General features: G+C 41.1%; 1 protein-coding gene across 11 annotated transcripts in view; it reads left to right on the top strand.

Annotated features, from left to right (window-relative positions):
* The window catches only part of TRIM59 (tripartite motif containing 59), a 32,215-nt gene extending 17,549 nt beyond the window's left edge, over positions 1–14,666 (top strand). For all 11 annotated transcript variants that reach the window (XM_053305750.1, XM_053305748.1, XM_053305746.1 and 8 more), the window contains 2 exons: positions 896–970; positions 11,101–14,666. In XM_053305750.1, coding sequence (XP_053161725.1) covers positions 968–970; positions 11,101–12,321 — 1,224 coding nt within the window. In that variant the 5' untranslated portion in view covers positions 896–967 and the 3' untranslated portion in view covers positions 12,322–14,666. The remainder of the gene's footprint in view (positions 1–895; positions 971–11,100) is intronic.
* The last annotated feature ends 4,165 nt before the right edge of the window (positions 14,667–18,831 follow it).

The following is an 18,831-nucleotide window of genomic DNA, read 5'->3' as shown; positions in this document are numbered from 1 at the left end:
TCTCCCCCAACCAAGTCTGCTCCCTCATCCACGATCAAATCATGGATAACTTCAGTCTTGTTCTGTACTGACCTGGCATTGCAGAGGAGCAAGGCCAGACTCTGTGGATAGTTGGAGCTGCTCCCTGAGGCCTGAGAGTTGACAAGGCAGTTGGTAGTGCAAACTGTTACTAAATTACTGATTTCCTTCCAGCTGTAATGGCCAGATGCTCTGCCAGCACCAATTCTTCTGTTCCCCACCACTGCAGAACTGCCGGACACACTCCCTGCACCATCCCATTCAAGAGAGCCCAAACACATATCTGTAAAAAAGCCTGGCGCAATCCAACCCCACTCCCGCCAGCCCGAAGGCCGGCCCCCTTTGGGGGCCACCTGAAGGCTGGCCATGCTGCTTGCCACAGTCCCCTTCTTTAAAAGCTGGTATCAGCTGTCCCAGCCAGCAAACAAAGAGTGTGGGGGGCGGGGGGGGGGGGGGAGAAGTCTGCTTTAAATCTCCCAGCCATCCAGCAGAGGAGACTTGGTGGTAAGACCCTCTCAACCACCCCTCTGGTCTTCACAGATGCCACTTGCCACAGCCCCCTTCTTTAAAAGCCCCCAGAATCCCTCCTCTCATGAAGGACTCTGGGTAGGGCTGGTGTAATCAGTGCCTGCAGGTGTTGAAAGTCAAGCACTTAAGAAAGAAGGCCTCCAATCAGACAGCAGAGCCGCGCTGGTCTCAGCAGTCCTGGCCAGCAAACGAATGGGGGGGGGGGGCTGCCATCTCCTCTGCTAGCCAGCCAGGAGATTTACTTGGTGGTAAAAGCGTCTCTCACACCCTTCCGGTCTTCATTTCTCATGTTTTTTGCCCTATCTTTATCCTATAAAATATTGTACTTTTTTTTAACTTTTTCTTCCAGGAAAATAGAAACTTGTTCTTTCTCAGCAGTACCTGATCCTTGGGCTGACTTGTACCAATTTACTGTAATTTCATGGTGAGTATTGGAGGTTTATGTGCTGTGCTATTCAGTGTACATGTGTGTGATATATTGAGAAATTTCCCCAAATATTTTGATTGTGAATAACTGTTCTTTTGTTTTCATTATTTCCCCCCATGTATAGTTCTATTCTTTTTACATGCAGTCTGAAAGTAGTCACTCTTCAAAAAAAATATAATTTCATTATAATTTCCCCTTCAAAATACAATGACAGATAGTTATCATATTATGGAATAACAATGACACATATTTATGACATCAATTCCTCTTGCATCGTTCAATTAAATAACCACTTTTGAACATACAGACTAAAGTCAGCTGGTTTCTACAAATGAACATTCACTTTCACCGAGAATAAATGTAGTTTAGAGAGTGGAGTCACTCTTGTAATGGCAGATATTTTATTTATTAGAAATATTTAATATATCGTCCACTCCGAAGACTCTGGGCAGTGTACAAAAAACATGTAAAGCAAGACAACGTAAAAATTCTAAATGAAAAACTGAAGTAACTAACAAAAAAGAAAAAACCAAATAGGTAAACTATATGGCAAAAGCCTGGCGAAAAAGAAAAGTCTTCAATAGAGGTTTAAAAATCAGTAAGGAAGGGGCTAAACGAATCTGAAGGGAGTTCCAGAGAAGTGGGGCAGCAACCGAAAAGGCCCTTTCACGGGTCCTAGAGCCCTGAACCTTTTGGAAATCAGGGACCGACAAAAGGGCCATTTGAGATGATCTGACCGGATGGGATGTAACTGGATGGGAGAGGCGGGTCTGTAGGTAGACAGGCGCCAAACCCCGCAAGGCTTTGAAGGTCAAAATCAGAACGTTAAATTGAACTCGGAAGCAAATATGCAACCAGTGCAATGACTGCAGGAGAGGTGTTAGCCTGTCATATTTTCTGGCACCCATAAGTAGGCGAGCCGCTGCATTCTGGACCCGTTGTAGCTTCCTGATCGTCCTCAAAGGTAACCCTAGATAGAGAGCGTTACAATAATCTAAGTGGGAGATACCTTGATCGGCAGGTATTAATGACAGTGACCCATGCCCTTGTTAAGGGCGTAATTGGCAAATCAGATGAAGCTGGGCAAAAGCACTTCTGGCCGCAGCCTCCACCTGCTGTTCAAGCAGGAGGCGCGAGTCCAAAAGGACCCCCAAATCATGAACAAGCTCCTTTGGGGGCAGCGCCACCCCATCTAAAACAAGGTTCACATCAAGCTGTTGGCTGGTACAAGGGCTGAATAAAAGTAGTTCAGTCTTAGTGGAATTCAGTCTGAGCTTATTTTAGGGATGTGCGAAACGTTTCGGATACAAAATGTTTTGTACCCAAAACAGCCTGTTTCGGGTGTTTTGTAGACAAAACAAAACACCCATTTTCCAGATCCAAAAGTTTTGTATACAAAACAAAATGTCCCTGTTTCGGCTACAAAACGTTTTGTTGTTTCGGACCTCCATTTTGTAGTGATCTCTGAGTCAGTCTCCATTTTGTGTTTGACATCTCTTTGAATTTCCCACCGTTCCAGCCTTCTGAGCGGTGACCTAAATCATGGGCTGAACTGCTGACAATTCCCTCCTTGTTCCCCATTGGCTCTTTTGCTTCTTGCCACTCTTTACTGACCCCACATTGGCCAGGGGAAGGGTTGCTAACCCATGGGGTGCTGGGTTTTGTTGTTTCTGTGGTGTTCTGAGTGTAGATTCTCTGGTAGCATATGAGAGTGTATTCTTGTTTTTCACTGAAAATCTCATATGCTACCAGAAAATCTACAATGAACACCTCAGAAACACAAAACCCAGTACCCCAAGGGCTTGTGGGTATGGAGGTGGTTGGCACCCTATGTGCACTACACAACCCCTCACTCTGAGAAACCCCAGTGCCCCCCAAGTGGAATTATGGGTCTGCTGAAACCTCCATTATTCCCTATGGGAGAAATCTTAAAAGACACAAACTTCAACAATTCACAAAAGATCAGCCCTTTGCCCAATGGAGAGGAGAACTGGTCTTGTGGCTGAGCATGACTTGTCTCCATAGCTAAACAGGATCTGCCCTGGTTGCATATGAATGGGAGACTTGATGTGTGAGCACTGCAAGATATTCCCCTCAGGGGATGAAGCCGCTCTGGGAAGAGCAGAAGGTTTCAAGTTCCCTTCCTGGCTTCTCCAAGATAGGGCTGAGAGAGATTCCTGCCTGCAACCCTGGAGAAGCCGCTGCCAGTCTGTGAAGACAATACTGAGCTAGATAGACCAATGGTCTGAATCAGTATATGGCAGTTTCCTATGTTCCTAATTCTTTTGAGATAGTTCTGGAAGTTTCCTTGCCCCCATTGGGCACTACCACCCACCACACTCCACTCTGGGTCATCCCTTTCCCCTTGATTTGAAGCGATACATTTGCTGGAATCCCCATTATTCCCTATGGGAAAATTCTTAAAGATGTGTAAACTTAAAAAATTCACAAAAAATCAGCCCTTTGCGTAATTCCTTTGAAATTTGGGTGGTAGCTTCCATCCATTGGACACTACCACCACCACCCACTCTTTTTGTCCTGGGACCCTTTTAAAAAATCCAAATCGATTCGGATTTGGAAAATTCGGGTACAAAACAAAACAGGGCTGATTGGGATTCAGAAAATTTGGGTACAAAACAAAATGGGGGTGTTTTGATTCAGATACAAATCGAAACAAGAAAATTCCAAAATGCACACCCCTAGCTTATTTTGATTCATCCAGACCTTAACAGCTTCCAAGCATCGAGTAAGCACAGAAACAGCATCTCCAGAATGGTCTGGGATGGCAATATACAGCTGAGTATCATCAGCGTATTGATGAAATCTCACCCCAAACTGGGAAATGACCTGACCCAGAGGCTTCTTTTAGATGTTAAAGAGGACAAAGGCAAGAATTGAACCCTGGGGAACGCCATAAAGGAGTGGCCATGGGTTAGAGCATCTGTCCTCAATGCATACTGACTGGACACTCCCACTAAGGTAAGAACGGAACCACTGTAAGACAGTGCCCGCAATACCCAACCCACGCAGGCGGTCGAGAAGAGTAGCATGATTGATAGTGTCAAAAGCCACTGAGAGATCTAAAAGGACCAAGAGCGGGACACTACCCTTGTCAAGGTCCTGAAGAAGGTCATCTACCAGAGCAACCAGTGCTGTCTCTGTGCTATGCCGAGGCCTGAAACCCGACTGATAAAATTAAGATAACTAGTTTCTTCCGAGACCCTCTCAAGCTGGGCACATACAACCCTCTCTAGCACCTTAGCTAAAAAAGGGAGGTCAGAGATCGGTCTATAGTTGTCAAGGACTTCAGGGTCCAGGGAGGGTTTCTTCTAGTGAGGGCGAGCTATCGCCTCTTTAAGGGCTGCTGGCATGAAACCTTCACGTAGCGAGGAGTCCACCAACTCCTGTAGCCAAGAATTAACATTCCCACCGGCTCTTCTAAGCAGCCAGGAGGGACAAGGGTCCAAGCAACATGTTGCTTCACCCATACCCGAGAGAATTGTGTCCATATCCTCAACCAACTCAAAGGTGTCCCATGTAACGTCACAAGGCGAAATCTCCTCTATCTGATCAGATCCTATAGAAGTAGAGTCCAACTCTAGCCGAAGTCGGGTGACTTTATCAGCAAAGAATTGAGCAAATTGATCACAGCGGCCAGACTGAACATCTACCGGATCCACTCTCCTAAGAAGGGAGCGGATAATCTGGAATAAGGCCGCTGGGCAGGAGTCAGCTGATGTGATACAAGCGGGGAGATAGTGAGACTTCGCCGCTCTTATTGTCCTAGAATATAATATATCTTGCTTTAGAATTTCTCTCCAAATCTCAGCACAGTGAGCAAGTATGATGTTGCAAATAAGTAAAATAATACATTTTAAATTATGTAAACCCATTCTTACATTGTATAAGCCATGATGGGTGCTGTGGCAGAAAGGCAGTATAGAAATATAGAAAAAAAAAAAAGATATTGCTTCAGGGAAAGTAACTAGTGTGAACAAAAACAGTTCTTAAACCTAAAATATTTTGAACATGTCAAACTGCAGAACTTCTTAAAGATACTGTCTGACATCCAGACTATTGTTGTGCTAGCTCAATGATAGACGTTATGTAAGTAAGTTTTGAGAGCTGCACAAAATTGTAGTAGTGTGCAGTGTTGCACAACTGTTAGTGGAAGACCTCTAAGATACATGCCAAGTTGTACATGCTGTGCAAATGTGTAACACCTTGCACTAGTGCAAAACTGAATCCGGATTACAGTCCTTTTTGTGATCTTTGCTGCATTCACATTAATTCACGGGTTTTGCACCTACACAGTAGCCTTGGGAAGATTTTGAGAATTTTTAGAAGCAGTGTATAAAAAGAGTGCATTGTATCCTGAGGAGCACAAGCGGAAGGATACTTACTCAAACTACCCCACTAGCTTCTCAGCATAGCAGCCTCCTGTACACCCTGAAAACTGGCTCCTGAGGTTCGGAGGACCCTCTGAAACAGGATCATATGAGTTATGGAAGTCTGCAGGGGTAAGGGGAAATTGGAAAAGTCACTCCCCACCCCATTGTGTGAATTAGGGCCTCACATACTAAATCATAACATAGTTCAATATAGTAAAAATAAGTTTATGTATATATTAGGACTATTTTGGCATTTGTTTTATTGCATTAAAATATATTGTTTTATCTAGTTTGTATCATTGACTGGAACCAACATAATCACTGACATATCCAGATTGTTACGCTAGTGCAAGAATGTTATGCAAAGGAAGGAATGTCAGCCCCAGACTCATTCTTGTGCTAGTACAAGTTGCTGACTAAATAAATACATAAAAATAAATTGTGTAACTTTGTATGTGTCCTGGAAAAGGTCTTCCAGTAGCAGATGAAGAAGCACCGCCACGGAACACCAAAACTTTGTGCAGTTCCACGAACTACTTAAATGTATGCAACTTCTCTTGTGCTAACGGAACACTAGTCTGGATATCGGCCATATATTTTAAATGGATTGTAATTCAAGAGCTTAAAAAAAAATTGCACCTTTTCATGAAAAAAAAGAAAACCCTTTCAGTATAGACTCCATGAGAGAAAATTGTAGTATTTCCATCCTGAAAGCAAGCTTATTTTCTGTAAATCTTGTGGTGGTGGTGGTGGTGGTGGTGGTGTTTAAATGGGTGTGGCTGTCCATTTTGCTTTAATTTTAGCCATAACCTTCCTATCTCCTATTCATTCTACTGATAATACTCTTTCTAATGCAGAATAAAATATTTTTTGTAGCTGAAAGAAAATAGTTTAGTGGAAAAACAGACACAAAATCTGTTTTGAGCTTTCTTTTTGGATAAAAGAAGATTATAAAAGATCCCAAGTATCATGCAACTAACTGTAGTAACTCAAGGAGTCTGTGAGCTTAGCAGGAGTCCTCCATGCCAGACAGTAAGCTGTTCTTTAATATAAAATGAGGCCTTTACCATCTTTTAAAAGAGCCTTAAAGCACATTTTTAGCCTGGCCTTTGAAAAGGAAAGATTGTGCTGTCAACTCCTAGCGATCACATTCCATGTGATTTTCTTGGTAGAAAACAGGAGTGGTTTACCAGTGCCGCCTCCTGTGCAGTATGAGATAATGCCTTTTAGCACCTCCCTTTATCGCTGCTGCCCAATATAGGTGACTACAAATGTATTTACTAGGCACAGTCTGGAAAATGAGTGAATTATAAATTGTTTTAATGGTTATTTTGTTTTTATCTGTTTTTATTTGTGAACCACCTAGAAACATCTGAGCGAGGCAGTACAAAAATTTAATAAATAAATAATAATATCCCATTTAAAAGTACAGGTAGTGTTGGGTTGACCCATACTACCTGTACTTAAACAGATTTTCCCCACAGCGTTGGGGAAAATAAATATATAACAGATTTTTCCCACAGCATTGCCAAGGAATCTCTGGCTGGAACCAAGAACATTAATGGCTATACAATAGAGAACAGAAATAGTAATTTCTTGGTGAATAAACATTCAAAACCACAATTGGCAGTATAATAGGCCTTTTAATCTTTAGTTGTGTTGTTTTCACAGAACAAAAAGATAAATAGTGAAGATGTGAGATTATTGCTTTTATTAATTCACCTAATTTCAAATATCTGGATATAAATTTTGTATTTGAAGTCCGACTTCACTTTTATACCCAAAAGTTTACTATTAGAGAACTTAAGAATTGCTCTTAGTAGAACTTCCCCCTACTTTTCTGGTTGTTCTTATTTATTGGATGTAGGCCAGCCCAAAGCAGCAACTCATGCAGGGACATAATAGGCAGTCTTCTCTGGACAAGTAATTCTACTGCATCTCTGAATCAGGAGTGATAGAATCCTTCAAACACACTTAGTGCAGTAGAAACCAGGGTCAAATGGTACGTTATAAGAACTGCATGATTATCTCATCTGTGTTCCTCCATTAAAAAACAAAGTTAATAGCTATAAAGGGGAAATTTTGATTGGGGAATCAAATCAAAATTTGATTGGTGGGCAATCTAGCCCTCTGTCCCCATCATCCCCATGATTCAGACTGGGGACCCCAGGGAAAGAAGCTCCCATTAGTGAAATAGGAACTCCCCCGCCCCTGTGGAAAATGACAGTTGTGAAACCCCCAATCTGAACTGGGACCAAGGCAAACGATTAGACTTTCCCTTGCTGTGATAGTGATCTCTCTCTCTCTCTCTCATCCAAATTCCCCTACCTGCTCACAGAAGTACTTATTGCAAGCTTCCTTAAGTAGTGTTTGATCTTTGAAAGTCTCTTCTGTGTGCATACTTACTTTAATCTCACAGGAGTTTTTCATTCTTTATTTTTGTGGCACACTAACAGTTTCCTCATGGAACACGTTTTGTAACTTTAAAGCAGTGATTTCTAAAGAACTCCTTTTGGAAGGAGTGTTAAAAGCAAAATTAAAACTGGAACATTGTTTTAAATACCGTATTTTTCGGACCATAAGATGCACCTGACCATAAGACGCACCCAGTTTTTAGAGCAGGAAAACAAGAAAAAAATATTCTGAACCAAATAGTACTGGTATACTAAAATATTTATTACCGTAAAATATAGCAAAATACGGTAATATTTAACAGTGTAAACTCAACAGTGGTGTTAAGAACCATCATCACTTCCATTAACAAATGAGGAAAGACTTAGAGGCTCAAGCACTTTTCTAGTTTTCTGGAAACCCCAAAAACTCATTATCGCTAGTGTCAGAATTTAGGAAGCTCAGTTGCTCACAATCACTTATATCACTTCCTTCACTATCTTCATATATGATATTATCTTCAGTTCCATCTGAGACATTGCTAATGCCACATTTTTTGAATGATCGTGCAACGATTTCCTCCTTCACTGACTGCCATGATGTTTTAACCCATTCACAAACTTGAGTGATAGTAGGCCTCTTCATTCGTCCAGTAGGACTCAGATCATGATTCCCAGCAGCCATCCATTTGTTCCACTCTTCTCTTTAAATGGTTTGTTGAAACGTCAAGAGGTTGCAGCTGGCTGGTAAGACCCCCAGGAATTATAGCTAGATGAGTCTTCACCTCTTTAAATCTGTTTTTTGTTGTTTCGCTAATATGTGCTCTGAACTGGTCAAGCACTAATAAAGCAGATTTTTTCAGAAGCCCTCCAGGACGTTTGGACCACACTTTTTCAATCCATACTTTCATTCCATTTTCGTCCATCCATCCTTTTTCATGAACATGCACAACTCCTCCTCGTGGAATAACATCTTTTTGAAAGGTTTTCCTTTTGAAAATTAGCATCGGTGGCAATTTGGTGCCGTCAGCACAGCAGGACAACACAGCAATGTAATGTGTTTTCTCATGTCCTGAGGTTTTCATGGTTATTGTTTTGGCACCTTTGAGGTCAACCGTCTTATTAGATGGCACATCAAAGTTTAGCGGGACTTCATCCATATTCCCAATCTGGTCCATTGGAAAATCATTTTTTTTCCTAGCATCAATTACAAATTTATGAAAAGACAGAATCTTCGATTCATATTCTTGTGGCATTTTTTGTGCAATTCTAGTTTTGGCGCGCATAGCAAGGCCGCTTCTCCTCATAAATCTGTAGCACCATGATGGTGAGCCAGTAAAATCCTTAATGCCTTTCTCTACAGCAATGCATTTGGCTTCATAGATGATCATTTTTGTAGAAACTGAGAAGCCCATATTCCGGTGACATGTGATCCATTCTTTCATGTCCATTTCTAACTGTGGCCATTTTGCAGCATGCCCACGAAAAGCGTGCTTAGTTTTATCAAGTTTTTGCAGCTGATCCTCCTGTTTCCTCCACTCTCTTATCATTTTTTCAGTTGGAGGTGGCCCAAAATGTCTCTCCGCTGCTCTGTTTCCATGTTCTTTTGCATATTTTACTACCTCCAGTTTAAACGCAATTTTATATGCTAATCTTTTCATCTTTGACATTTTGTACCGTTAGAGAATTGGTGTTTTTCTGTGCTGATCATGTGACCTGAATGACTGACTGACCATTGAGACTCCAGGAGAGTGGTGGGCGGGCATTGCCTCGGCGCCTGTCCATACGGCATCGCTGATTGAGCGACTCTGGCTATGAGGGGCAGGGAGGTCTGACATTACCTCCAGCACCTGATTGGTTTGGTGTGTCTGAGAGTGGTGGGCGGGCATACCCTCGGCGCCCGTCCGTATGGCGTTGCTGATTACCGTCAGTGGCTGTGGCTATGAGGGGCGGGGAGGGCTGACATCACCTCCAGCACCTGAACTGTAAATTGTAAGTACCGTAAGCGACAGTAAGCGAACGCAGCAGCGGGCGACAGCACATGGGACACCACGGGCAAACAAATATCCTTATACAACAGCCTTGCTGGACAGCATTCGGACTATAAGACGCACCCTCATTTCCCCCCCACTTTTTTTGGGGGGGAAAGTGCGTCTTATGGTCCGAAAAATACGGTACCTATTATTGGGCTGGTGTTTAGCTGAAATAGACTACTCTTAATTAGATTACGTTCTCTTTTGCTGAAGGAATTGGGATTTACAGCTCTCCTCCCCCGAGGAAAAAAAAACCTCGCAAAACATTTTTTTTTTAATTAGGAAGGGGGTAAACCACCTCAACCTGATAATTGTCTGAAACCCAAAAGCATTTAACACAATAATTAAAACAAGAAAACAACTGAACAGCTCTTCCACCATTAATGTCCAGTTGTATAAACTGCCCATTCTTGACTAAGCACTCAAGCCACAGCTAATCTGCTTTGTATTCCACACACAATCTGCATATGAATTATGAATATGCTGGACAACTTGAATTTTCTCTGATGATGTGGATATTTTAGATGTGTATGCCCTAGGAAAACCTTGGGTCAGCCAGCCTCAAATTTTAATCTTAGTTTTAAAGTAGTGGCAACTGCAAATCATTTAATAGTAAAATGAATAATATTTTAATGTCCTTGTTTTGGAGTCATTCTCCCCCCCCCCACCCAATTTTACACTTCACCTCTAATAGTTATGAAAAATGCTTTACAAATAAATGTAAGCTTTTTATATCTCAGGATTATTATTATTTTTTTTTTTAATAAAGGCAAAGAAGTGATTTCAGGGTTCATCTGAAACTGTGCTGTGGCACATGTTCTTTAATTCTCTGTTAACATAATCCTTATGTGTAGTAATATGCCAATTGCTTATGAGAAAATACCTTCTGTATAGTTAATGTTCACCATATGTTGATTATTTGAATTTATAGTGCCACTTTGTATGAGTTGTGAAGTAAGGCTTTTTAAAATGTGCCCCGTCATTGCTTAGGTTAAAGCTACTTATGTTCTTTCTGGTCACTTGTCTCATATCAGAGGGGTTGCTTGACAGCTCAGTCTTGCTACATTAGAGGGTTGTTCTAAGTCCTTTGTAGCTTTGATCACATTAGGTTTTATAGAGAAGTTGGAGTCAGAAGCATATAACTGACTAGTGCTTGACAGATTCCATTTGCATGTTTTAAAAAAGAAAAAAATTGTTTATCCAATATTTACTTAACATATTTTGATAAAGTGTTTAAAACATGCATTTAAAACAGTAGTTTTTAAAAACAGACTAATAAAGTGTCTTAATTTTTGTAAATTGTTTATTTTTAGGAAATGCATCATTTTGAAGAGGAACTAACTTGTTCCATATGCTATAGTATATTTGATGACCCCCGTATACTGCCTTGTTCACACACATTTTGTAAAAGCTGTTTGGAAAGTGTTCTTCAGTTATCAAGCAACTTTTCCATATGGAGACCCTTAAGACTTCCATTGAAATGTCCCAACTGTAGAAGCATTGTTGAAATTCCTCCGTCTGGTACAGACTCATTGCCTGTAAACTTTGCACTAAAGGCTATTATTGAAAAGTATCAGCAAGAAGAGCGTCCAGAGGTTGCTACATGTAGTGAACATTATAGACAGCCACTAAATGTTTACTGTCTTTTAGACAGAAAATTAGTGTGTGGCCATTGTCTTACTATAGGAAAACACCATGGACATCCTATAGATGACCTTCAGAGTGCCTACATGAAAGAAAGAGAAACTCATGGCAAACTCCTTGAACAGTTGACTGATAAACACTGGACTGAAGTATGTTTGCTTATTGAAAACCTGGAAGAACAGAAAGCTCAGTGTGAAAGCATTGTTCAGGAGGATAAAAAAACGGTGTTGCAATATTTTAAGAGACTCAGTGATATACTAGGTAATAAAAAACAAGCTTTGCTTGCAGCTTTGGATGAATTGAAGATGCAGATTGTGGCGGAATATGATCCTCTCATTGAAAAGATGAAGGGAATAAGAGAAGAGCAACTTGAGTTAATGTCTCTGAATACATTGGTTCAGGAGGAAGAGTCTCCCCTTCTTTTTCTGGAGAAGATTGAGGATATATGCCAGCGTGTTAAAGCTTTGAAGCAAAAACCATTACCAAATGTAGAACCTGTTGAAATCTACCCTCGAATAGGACAAGTGTTGAAGGATGTATGGATCAAAACTGAAATTGGTCAGATTAACAAGGTTCTTATTCCCAAAATAAAGCTGGTTTCAAAAGGAAAAGTATGCAGCCGTGGCTGTGAGAAGAAGATAAAATCTAAAGAGTTCTTGTCCGTAAACCCTCTCTCAGTTATACTTATTCTCTCAGTTCTGGCAATTGTTGTCATCTTTAGCCAACACTTATTCATAAATCAAATTGCCTTCCCCTGTATTCTGGATGCCTTACAAATAGTTTATGAAGACTTCAGTAAAAGGTTGCAAAAGGTGGTGGAACCCCTGTGGCATACCTCTAATCTTATATTTGAATATCTATGTAGAGTAGTTTTTTCCTCCTCCATGTGAGTATTTAAAGTAGCAACTTGTGTTAAGGACAATGTAACTTCCATGGATTGCTTTAATTAAAAAAAAAAAATCTTTATAGCTTGATGCTAAACATGGCTGAGGGAGTGTATTGACAGCTGCGTCACAAACTGTGATCTCACCCCAGCATTGCAAAATATCCAGGATGAATATTATATTAAGAATAAGACCAGTTCCTTGGAATTGCTAGAATACATGCACAAGCTGCTACCTCTTGCAAAGGTGCCTACAAGGAGAGATTAGAAGGAATTGTATAGGCAGGCTGGGAGTCCTTTGGTTGTTTTCTTAATTGCTCATGTGTAGAAAATACCAAAGATTTCAGTGTTTTTTTAATTTTATCCTAGAAAAGTATGAGAGTGACATACACAGTTTTCCTTACTCTGGAGCAAGGGCTCCCTAATGAGTCTTACTCCGGATTAAGGTTCCTTGTTTCAGAGTATGGAAAACTGTATGCCATCTTTATTTTTCAGTTTTATAGAAAACAAAGGACATTGTGCAACATCCAGTCTAGAAAGTCATGAAATGAAAGCACTATTGAAATCAATTGGGGAAGTTAGTCATTACTACCTTAGCTCCTTTTAAGTTAATTATGGCTAAATTCCTTTGAAATTTGTCTGGATGCTGTATAATGAATCCTAAATCTTCAAAAAGGAACTGAGATACAGAAAAGGAAGTGTTTGGCTTTTGACTCCATAGCCCTTGTTGAAAACAATAAAAATTGTAACCCATATATATTTTATTGATTGTGTTTGGCATATTTGCAGAGAGTTTACTTCTTAGTGTTTCAGTAGGAGTTTTAATTCTGTTGGCTTAAGATTTGTTCAGTCCCTTTTGTTTCAAGCTTTGTGGATGTTCACTGTAAATTTTGGTATAAACCTTTGCTCTGTTTTTCAAATTGGGCATGATGCTGTAGATGACAGTTCTCTTAGTGGTACAGACTACGTTGCTTATCTCATTTTATACCATAATTCTAACCACCTTTACTCTTAAGTGGCTTGATTTCCATGTCACTTGTTGCCAAGTTAATGTGCTGATGACCGTTTTTTTTAAAAAGCCTTGAGATACCTACTTCTAAAGCTCTCCCTAGATTTGAACCTGAGCCACTTCTAAAATAATTGTACATTAAATGTTTTCATATTCTTATTTTAGAAGTGCATCCTGTGATTGCGCATTGGGCTCACTGAGGGTATCCACTCTGGTTTCTGAGACTGGGGAATTGACATTAACTGACAGTAAGGGAGAGAATACCTGGATTGGGATATCGGATCACACAAAGCTTTATTCTGAAAAATTACAAGGAAGGAAATTGGCTGTTCTTGAACCAGTGTAATGTCATAATATTTAACATCACACCTTCACAGAATCAGTGCAGATCAGCTGTACATAAAATATGTTGAAATGGGCAGTGCTGATTTTTGGTACTTGCATCTGTAGTTGTTAATACCAGATCTGTAGTGCTTAATGATATTGTAACAGATGTTAATGAGGAACACTTGAAAAAATACTTTTTATTCTGCGCTAGAGAGGGCAGCTAACCAGTCTACAACTTTATCATGCAAAAATAGGGGAAATGGTTGATAGAAAGCACTGTGTGCAAAACCCACCCTTTGTATAGGAATAAAGATAGTAATCTCTGCCTATTTCTCCAGTTGGTCCATAAACCTAGTACACAACAGCTGCATTCAAAATCCAAAATGGTGGCAATCACTTAGCCATCTGCACCACATACCATTTTTGGTGCACAACTACAGATGATGAAATGGAGCAGTCTGTATGGGATTTGGATTTGTAGAACACCATGCAGTTGCTTGTGTGACAATGTCCTCTCATCTAATCTCTAAAATGTTTGTGTGTGTGTCTGTCTTCTGGTATAGTCAGTTTTGTAACTTTAGATAATAGAACTTGTAATTGATTTTTTTCCAGATTTTATAAATTCAGAATTTGTACTTTTCATATAGTAAATATTTTAATCATTTTAGCTACCATAACATTTTGACAGTGCTTTTATTTAACCTTATATAAATATGAAAATGTTTTAATAAAAATGAGAAAATTAACTCTCCTCTTCTTAGGAAACGCTTAGATTAAAGTGGTGCTGAAGTTATTACTATGGCATTTCTTAGTGCAGGGACAGGTAAATTGTGTAATCCTGAGGACCATTTTTCAGATGGGCTTGAGCTGGTAAAGCGTTTTTTAATTGTTTGAAGAATTTTAATAAACCAAACAAGTTGTTCATAATACAGTCATTTCTCCAAAAGGTGGGGGAAGGTAACAGTAACTGCATAAATGATATATATTAACAATAATAAAACTGTTCATAAAGCAAACATTTGATGTGAATGTGTGAATAAGTCCAAAAAGGTTTCCCAACTCAATCTGGATTTTCCAGTGCTGGAGCCCTAGGGGATGCCATATAAAGGAATTTAAGAATTTATGGGTAATGGCCACATGAAAGACCAATTTCTAAAAAGTCAAAATTTCAAAAGTCAGGCAAGACCAAACCAAATTGCTACACTATAATGCAACTGTCACATATTTCCAGACTCCTGCTTGTTTTAAACGTAAACACTGGTTGCCAATATGTTTCTGGGCAAAATATAAAGTGCTGGTTATTATCTATAAGGTCCTGAATGGCTTGGGCCCGGGTATTTAGGAATGCCGGCTTTTGAAGTCCACCACCTATTAAGATTATTGGGGGGGGTCCAGTTGTGGTTACTACTGGCTCAATTGGTGGCGACCCAAAACGGCCTCCTTCTAGGGTTGCCTCAGGGCTTTAGAATATGCTCTGGCTGTTTTTAACAACTCTTGAAAACACTATTTGATCAGACTTTTTGTTTGTAATGTGTCAAACTTTTATTGAAGGTTATTTTAACTGATTTGATAACATATAAGGTTTTAATTTGTAAACTGCCTAGAGATTTTATATGGGGTGGTATATAAATGTAATAAAGATGAATGAAATTTCTGTAAATTCAAACAATTTAAATTCCAGTGAAAGTCAGGTGAGGCAAGATGAATATCTCTTCACCATGATTTCCATAAGAAAGGACATTTGGCTATATTTATGTTGAAATTACCCCACAAAGTTAGTAAGTCATGTAAGGCTCAGCTTCTTCGACGTGGTCTCTGTCTTTTACACTGATGGGCTTTGCGCCTGTGCAGAGACCTCGTCGGGATCTAACAAGCTTTATCGCCTGATTTTTGACAGGAACCCCAGCCCCCAGCTGCTATATGTGGCTGCGTCTCTCCTCATCCCCTCAGTCTTCATCCATGCTTCAGTAGACATTGTAGGATTGCAGGCTCGGCAGCAAGTAGAAAGGAAAGCAACATTCTTCTATTGGTTGTTTCTCCTGCTTTCCCTCTCACGTCCTTTTATCTCTTGAGTTATTTTTTCGCATAGTTGTGTCTTTCTCTTGGTGTTTTTCTTTTGTCAGTGCCTCCCCCCACCTTTTTTTCTTTGAGAGGCTTTGCTCCTTGTCTGTCGATGCCACTCTACTTGGGCAGTCGGTACTGAAGGACACTGTCTTGCCTCAGCGAAAGGCTTTGCCTTGTGTCATGCCTGAACTGGACAATGATGGCCCAGAGAAAATGACCCTGATTATGGCGTTTCAGACTACGAAGGTTTCCTCTCTGGAGAAGTTTGGTGACCACTCATCTTGGCTCCCTCAGCGGCACTCCCCTCCTCTTAAGCACTCTAGCCATGTCCTCTCTCAGGATAGAGAAGATCATTGAGACACTGGGGATCGTTCCTGGCAGTGTAGATATGGGAGAGACCGGGACAGTTATGATCACTCCCACATGGATCAATACCAAGATTTCCCAAGGAGCTCTTTCTATGCTGCTGGCTCTGATTCACCTTTTCACAGTGATTGGCGTCGAGTGGAAGCTGCTTATATATGGCTTCCATCACACTATCACACAGAGTTCAAAAGGTTCAGGTCTGGACGTTGGTGTCGTGAGGACTCTTATGAACAGGCTTGGGAAGACTACCGCTCCTTTCAATGAAGCCCTTCCTGTTCACAGAGCAAATCTCGATCCCGGTCACCACCACGGGACCAGCAAGGGCTCGTTCGTACACGCAAACCACTCCCCCGGAAAGTACTCTTCAATCGCCAAGAGAGGAGACTGCACCCGTACCACTCAGGGATGTTTAGGTACCAGCTCTGTTGGATGACCCTTTTACCCCTGTAATAGAGCCAGATGCAGATCCAGCAGGTCCTCGGGAATATGAATATGAAGAAGGGGAACCTGCTTCACCTGCGTCAGAGCTCATGTCGGTGGGTTCTTCCCCGTTGGATAATGCTTTGGACTCTAAGCCAGTTTCTCCTTCTGATGATCTGAAACAGTATTCTTCCTATGTGTCTCATATGGCGTCTGCATTTGGTGTGAGATGTTAAGCAGAATGGCAAGTGTGACCCGTTATTTAGACTCACTGATGTGGAAGCCAAGATGCCTGCTTTGTTACCCCTTAACATGGCACTCCTGGAGGTCATGTGTAGCCACCGAAAAAAGCCTGCAACTTTGTTGCAGTCTAATAGGCGCTTGGAGAATTGTTATAGGGTGCAAATTCAAGAAAATAACACAGCCTTTTTGAAAAATCATCCAGCTCCAAACTATTGTGGCGGAGGCTTCCCTTGGTAAGTCAAGGGGATGCAACCCATCTTTTCCTGGAGACAAAGAGGGGAGCAAGTTGGACTCTTTTGGGAGGCAGCTTTATTCCGCATCAGCAATGCATTTGAGGGTCGCAAACTACCAGGCTTACAATGCAAGATACAACCATTTCCTTTGGGTAAAGGTGACTCCTTTCTTGGACCTCTTGCCTCAGGATAAGTGAGACCCTACTAAAATCTTCCTGCAAGAAGCTATACAAGTGGCTAAGCAGGAACTTTATTCAGCATGACATTCAGTTGAATGTGTCGCTAAGGTCATGGCTACCTTCATTGCCATCAGTAGACACACATGGCTTCCTTCTGGGTTAATGTACCAGGCAAGGATTGAAGATCTTCCCTTTGAGGGGCAGGCCCTATTTTGAGAACAGATGAATGAAACTTTGCAAAAGGTGCAAAAGCTAAGAAGTACAGTGAAATCCATGTGCTATTCATTCATTGGGAATAAATTATGGAAACAGTCTAGATGGTCTACCTACTCCCAGACTAAGACTCCCTCACAACAGTCTACTTCAGAGTGTTCCTTTCGCCCTAATAAGTTTCAGCCCCACTTCAAGTCTGGCTACCAGGCCAATAAGCCTTCTTTCCAGAAATCGAGACAGTCCACCTTTCAGAAAAAACGATGACCACTGGAAATTTAAAACTCACTTGGCCCCTTTTGCCAAGGCATGGGAGAAGATGACTGCAGACCAATTGGTTCTTACCATTATATACATAGGTTATGCTCTATAGTTCCTTTGAATGCCCCCTTCTTCGGGGATAGTGAGCACACTTTCCAACCCAGCTCTCAAAGAAGTCTCTATCCTTCTCTTGAAAGATGCAATAGAAAAAGTCGCCAACAAGAACACTCCCAGATTCTGTTCCCGTTACTTTTTAGTTCTAAAGCCAGATGGAGGTCTATGCCCCATATTGGATTTCAGGGAGCTCAACAGACACATTGTTTACAAGAAGTTCCACATGCTCTCCATACCTACTATCCTAGCCCTCCTATATCGGGACATGTGGATAGTGTCCTTGGATCTGCGGGACACGTATTATCATGTCTCAATCCACCCGTAACACCACCACTTCCTGAGATTCAAGATAGGAGGAAACTCCTATCAATTCCAAGCTCTGTCCTTTGGGCTGACGACGGCCCCCAGGGTCTTTACAAAGTGCCTGGCCCCGGTGGTGGCTTTTCTACAAGAACAAGGGGTCCAGATATTGCTGTATTTAGATGACTGGCTTCTTGTGGGTGGTTCTAAAGAGGTCACTTTAAGGTTTCTCCAACTTACCATAGACACTCTGGAAGCACTAGGCCTACAAATTAATTTCAAGAAGTCCCATTGGTGCCCAGCCAGAAGGATTCAATTCATGGGACTGGTGTCCGATACCCGTCTGGAAAGGGGTTTTCTGCCTGAGGGCTGTATAAGAACCATTCTGAGACTGGCCAAGGTCTTTGTGTTACGCAGGACACAGACCTCTCATGCAATTCAATGCTTTCTGGGCCACATGGCGGCAACATAGGTGGTTGCCACCATGTGGCCCAGAAGGCATTGAAAAACATTGGTTTCTCATTGTGTTAAATCTTCTTCAAGACTCTCAGTCCACTCACCTAAACCCTCCTCGAAGGTTCCGGCGCCAGAGAGAGGAGATGTTTTTTTCGTGAGCTCCGTCTTATCTTAGCTATATAGATATGTTTATAAACATTCTAGTTACTATTGCTTTTCCTTATCGACTTAGCCAGCTCTTATGAGGAAAAGCCTGCTAAAATCTAATTAGTAGCTGGCAGTTTACAGTTTAGCTCAGCTTAGTTTTGTTTTGTTTTGTTTTAATCTGAAATGGC

Source organism: Hemicordylus capensis, chromosome 3, assembly GCF_027244095.1.
Source record: "Hemicordylus capensis ecotype Gifberg chromosome 3, rHemCap1.1.pri, whole genome shotgun sequence".
Lineage (NCBI taxonomy): Eukaryota > Metazoa > Chordata > Lepidosauria > Squamata > Cordylidae > Hemicordylus > Hemicordylus capensis.
This window is presented reverse-complemented; position numbering and strand designations above follow the sequence as displayed.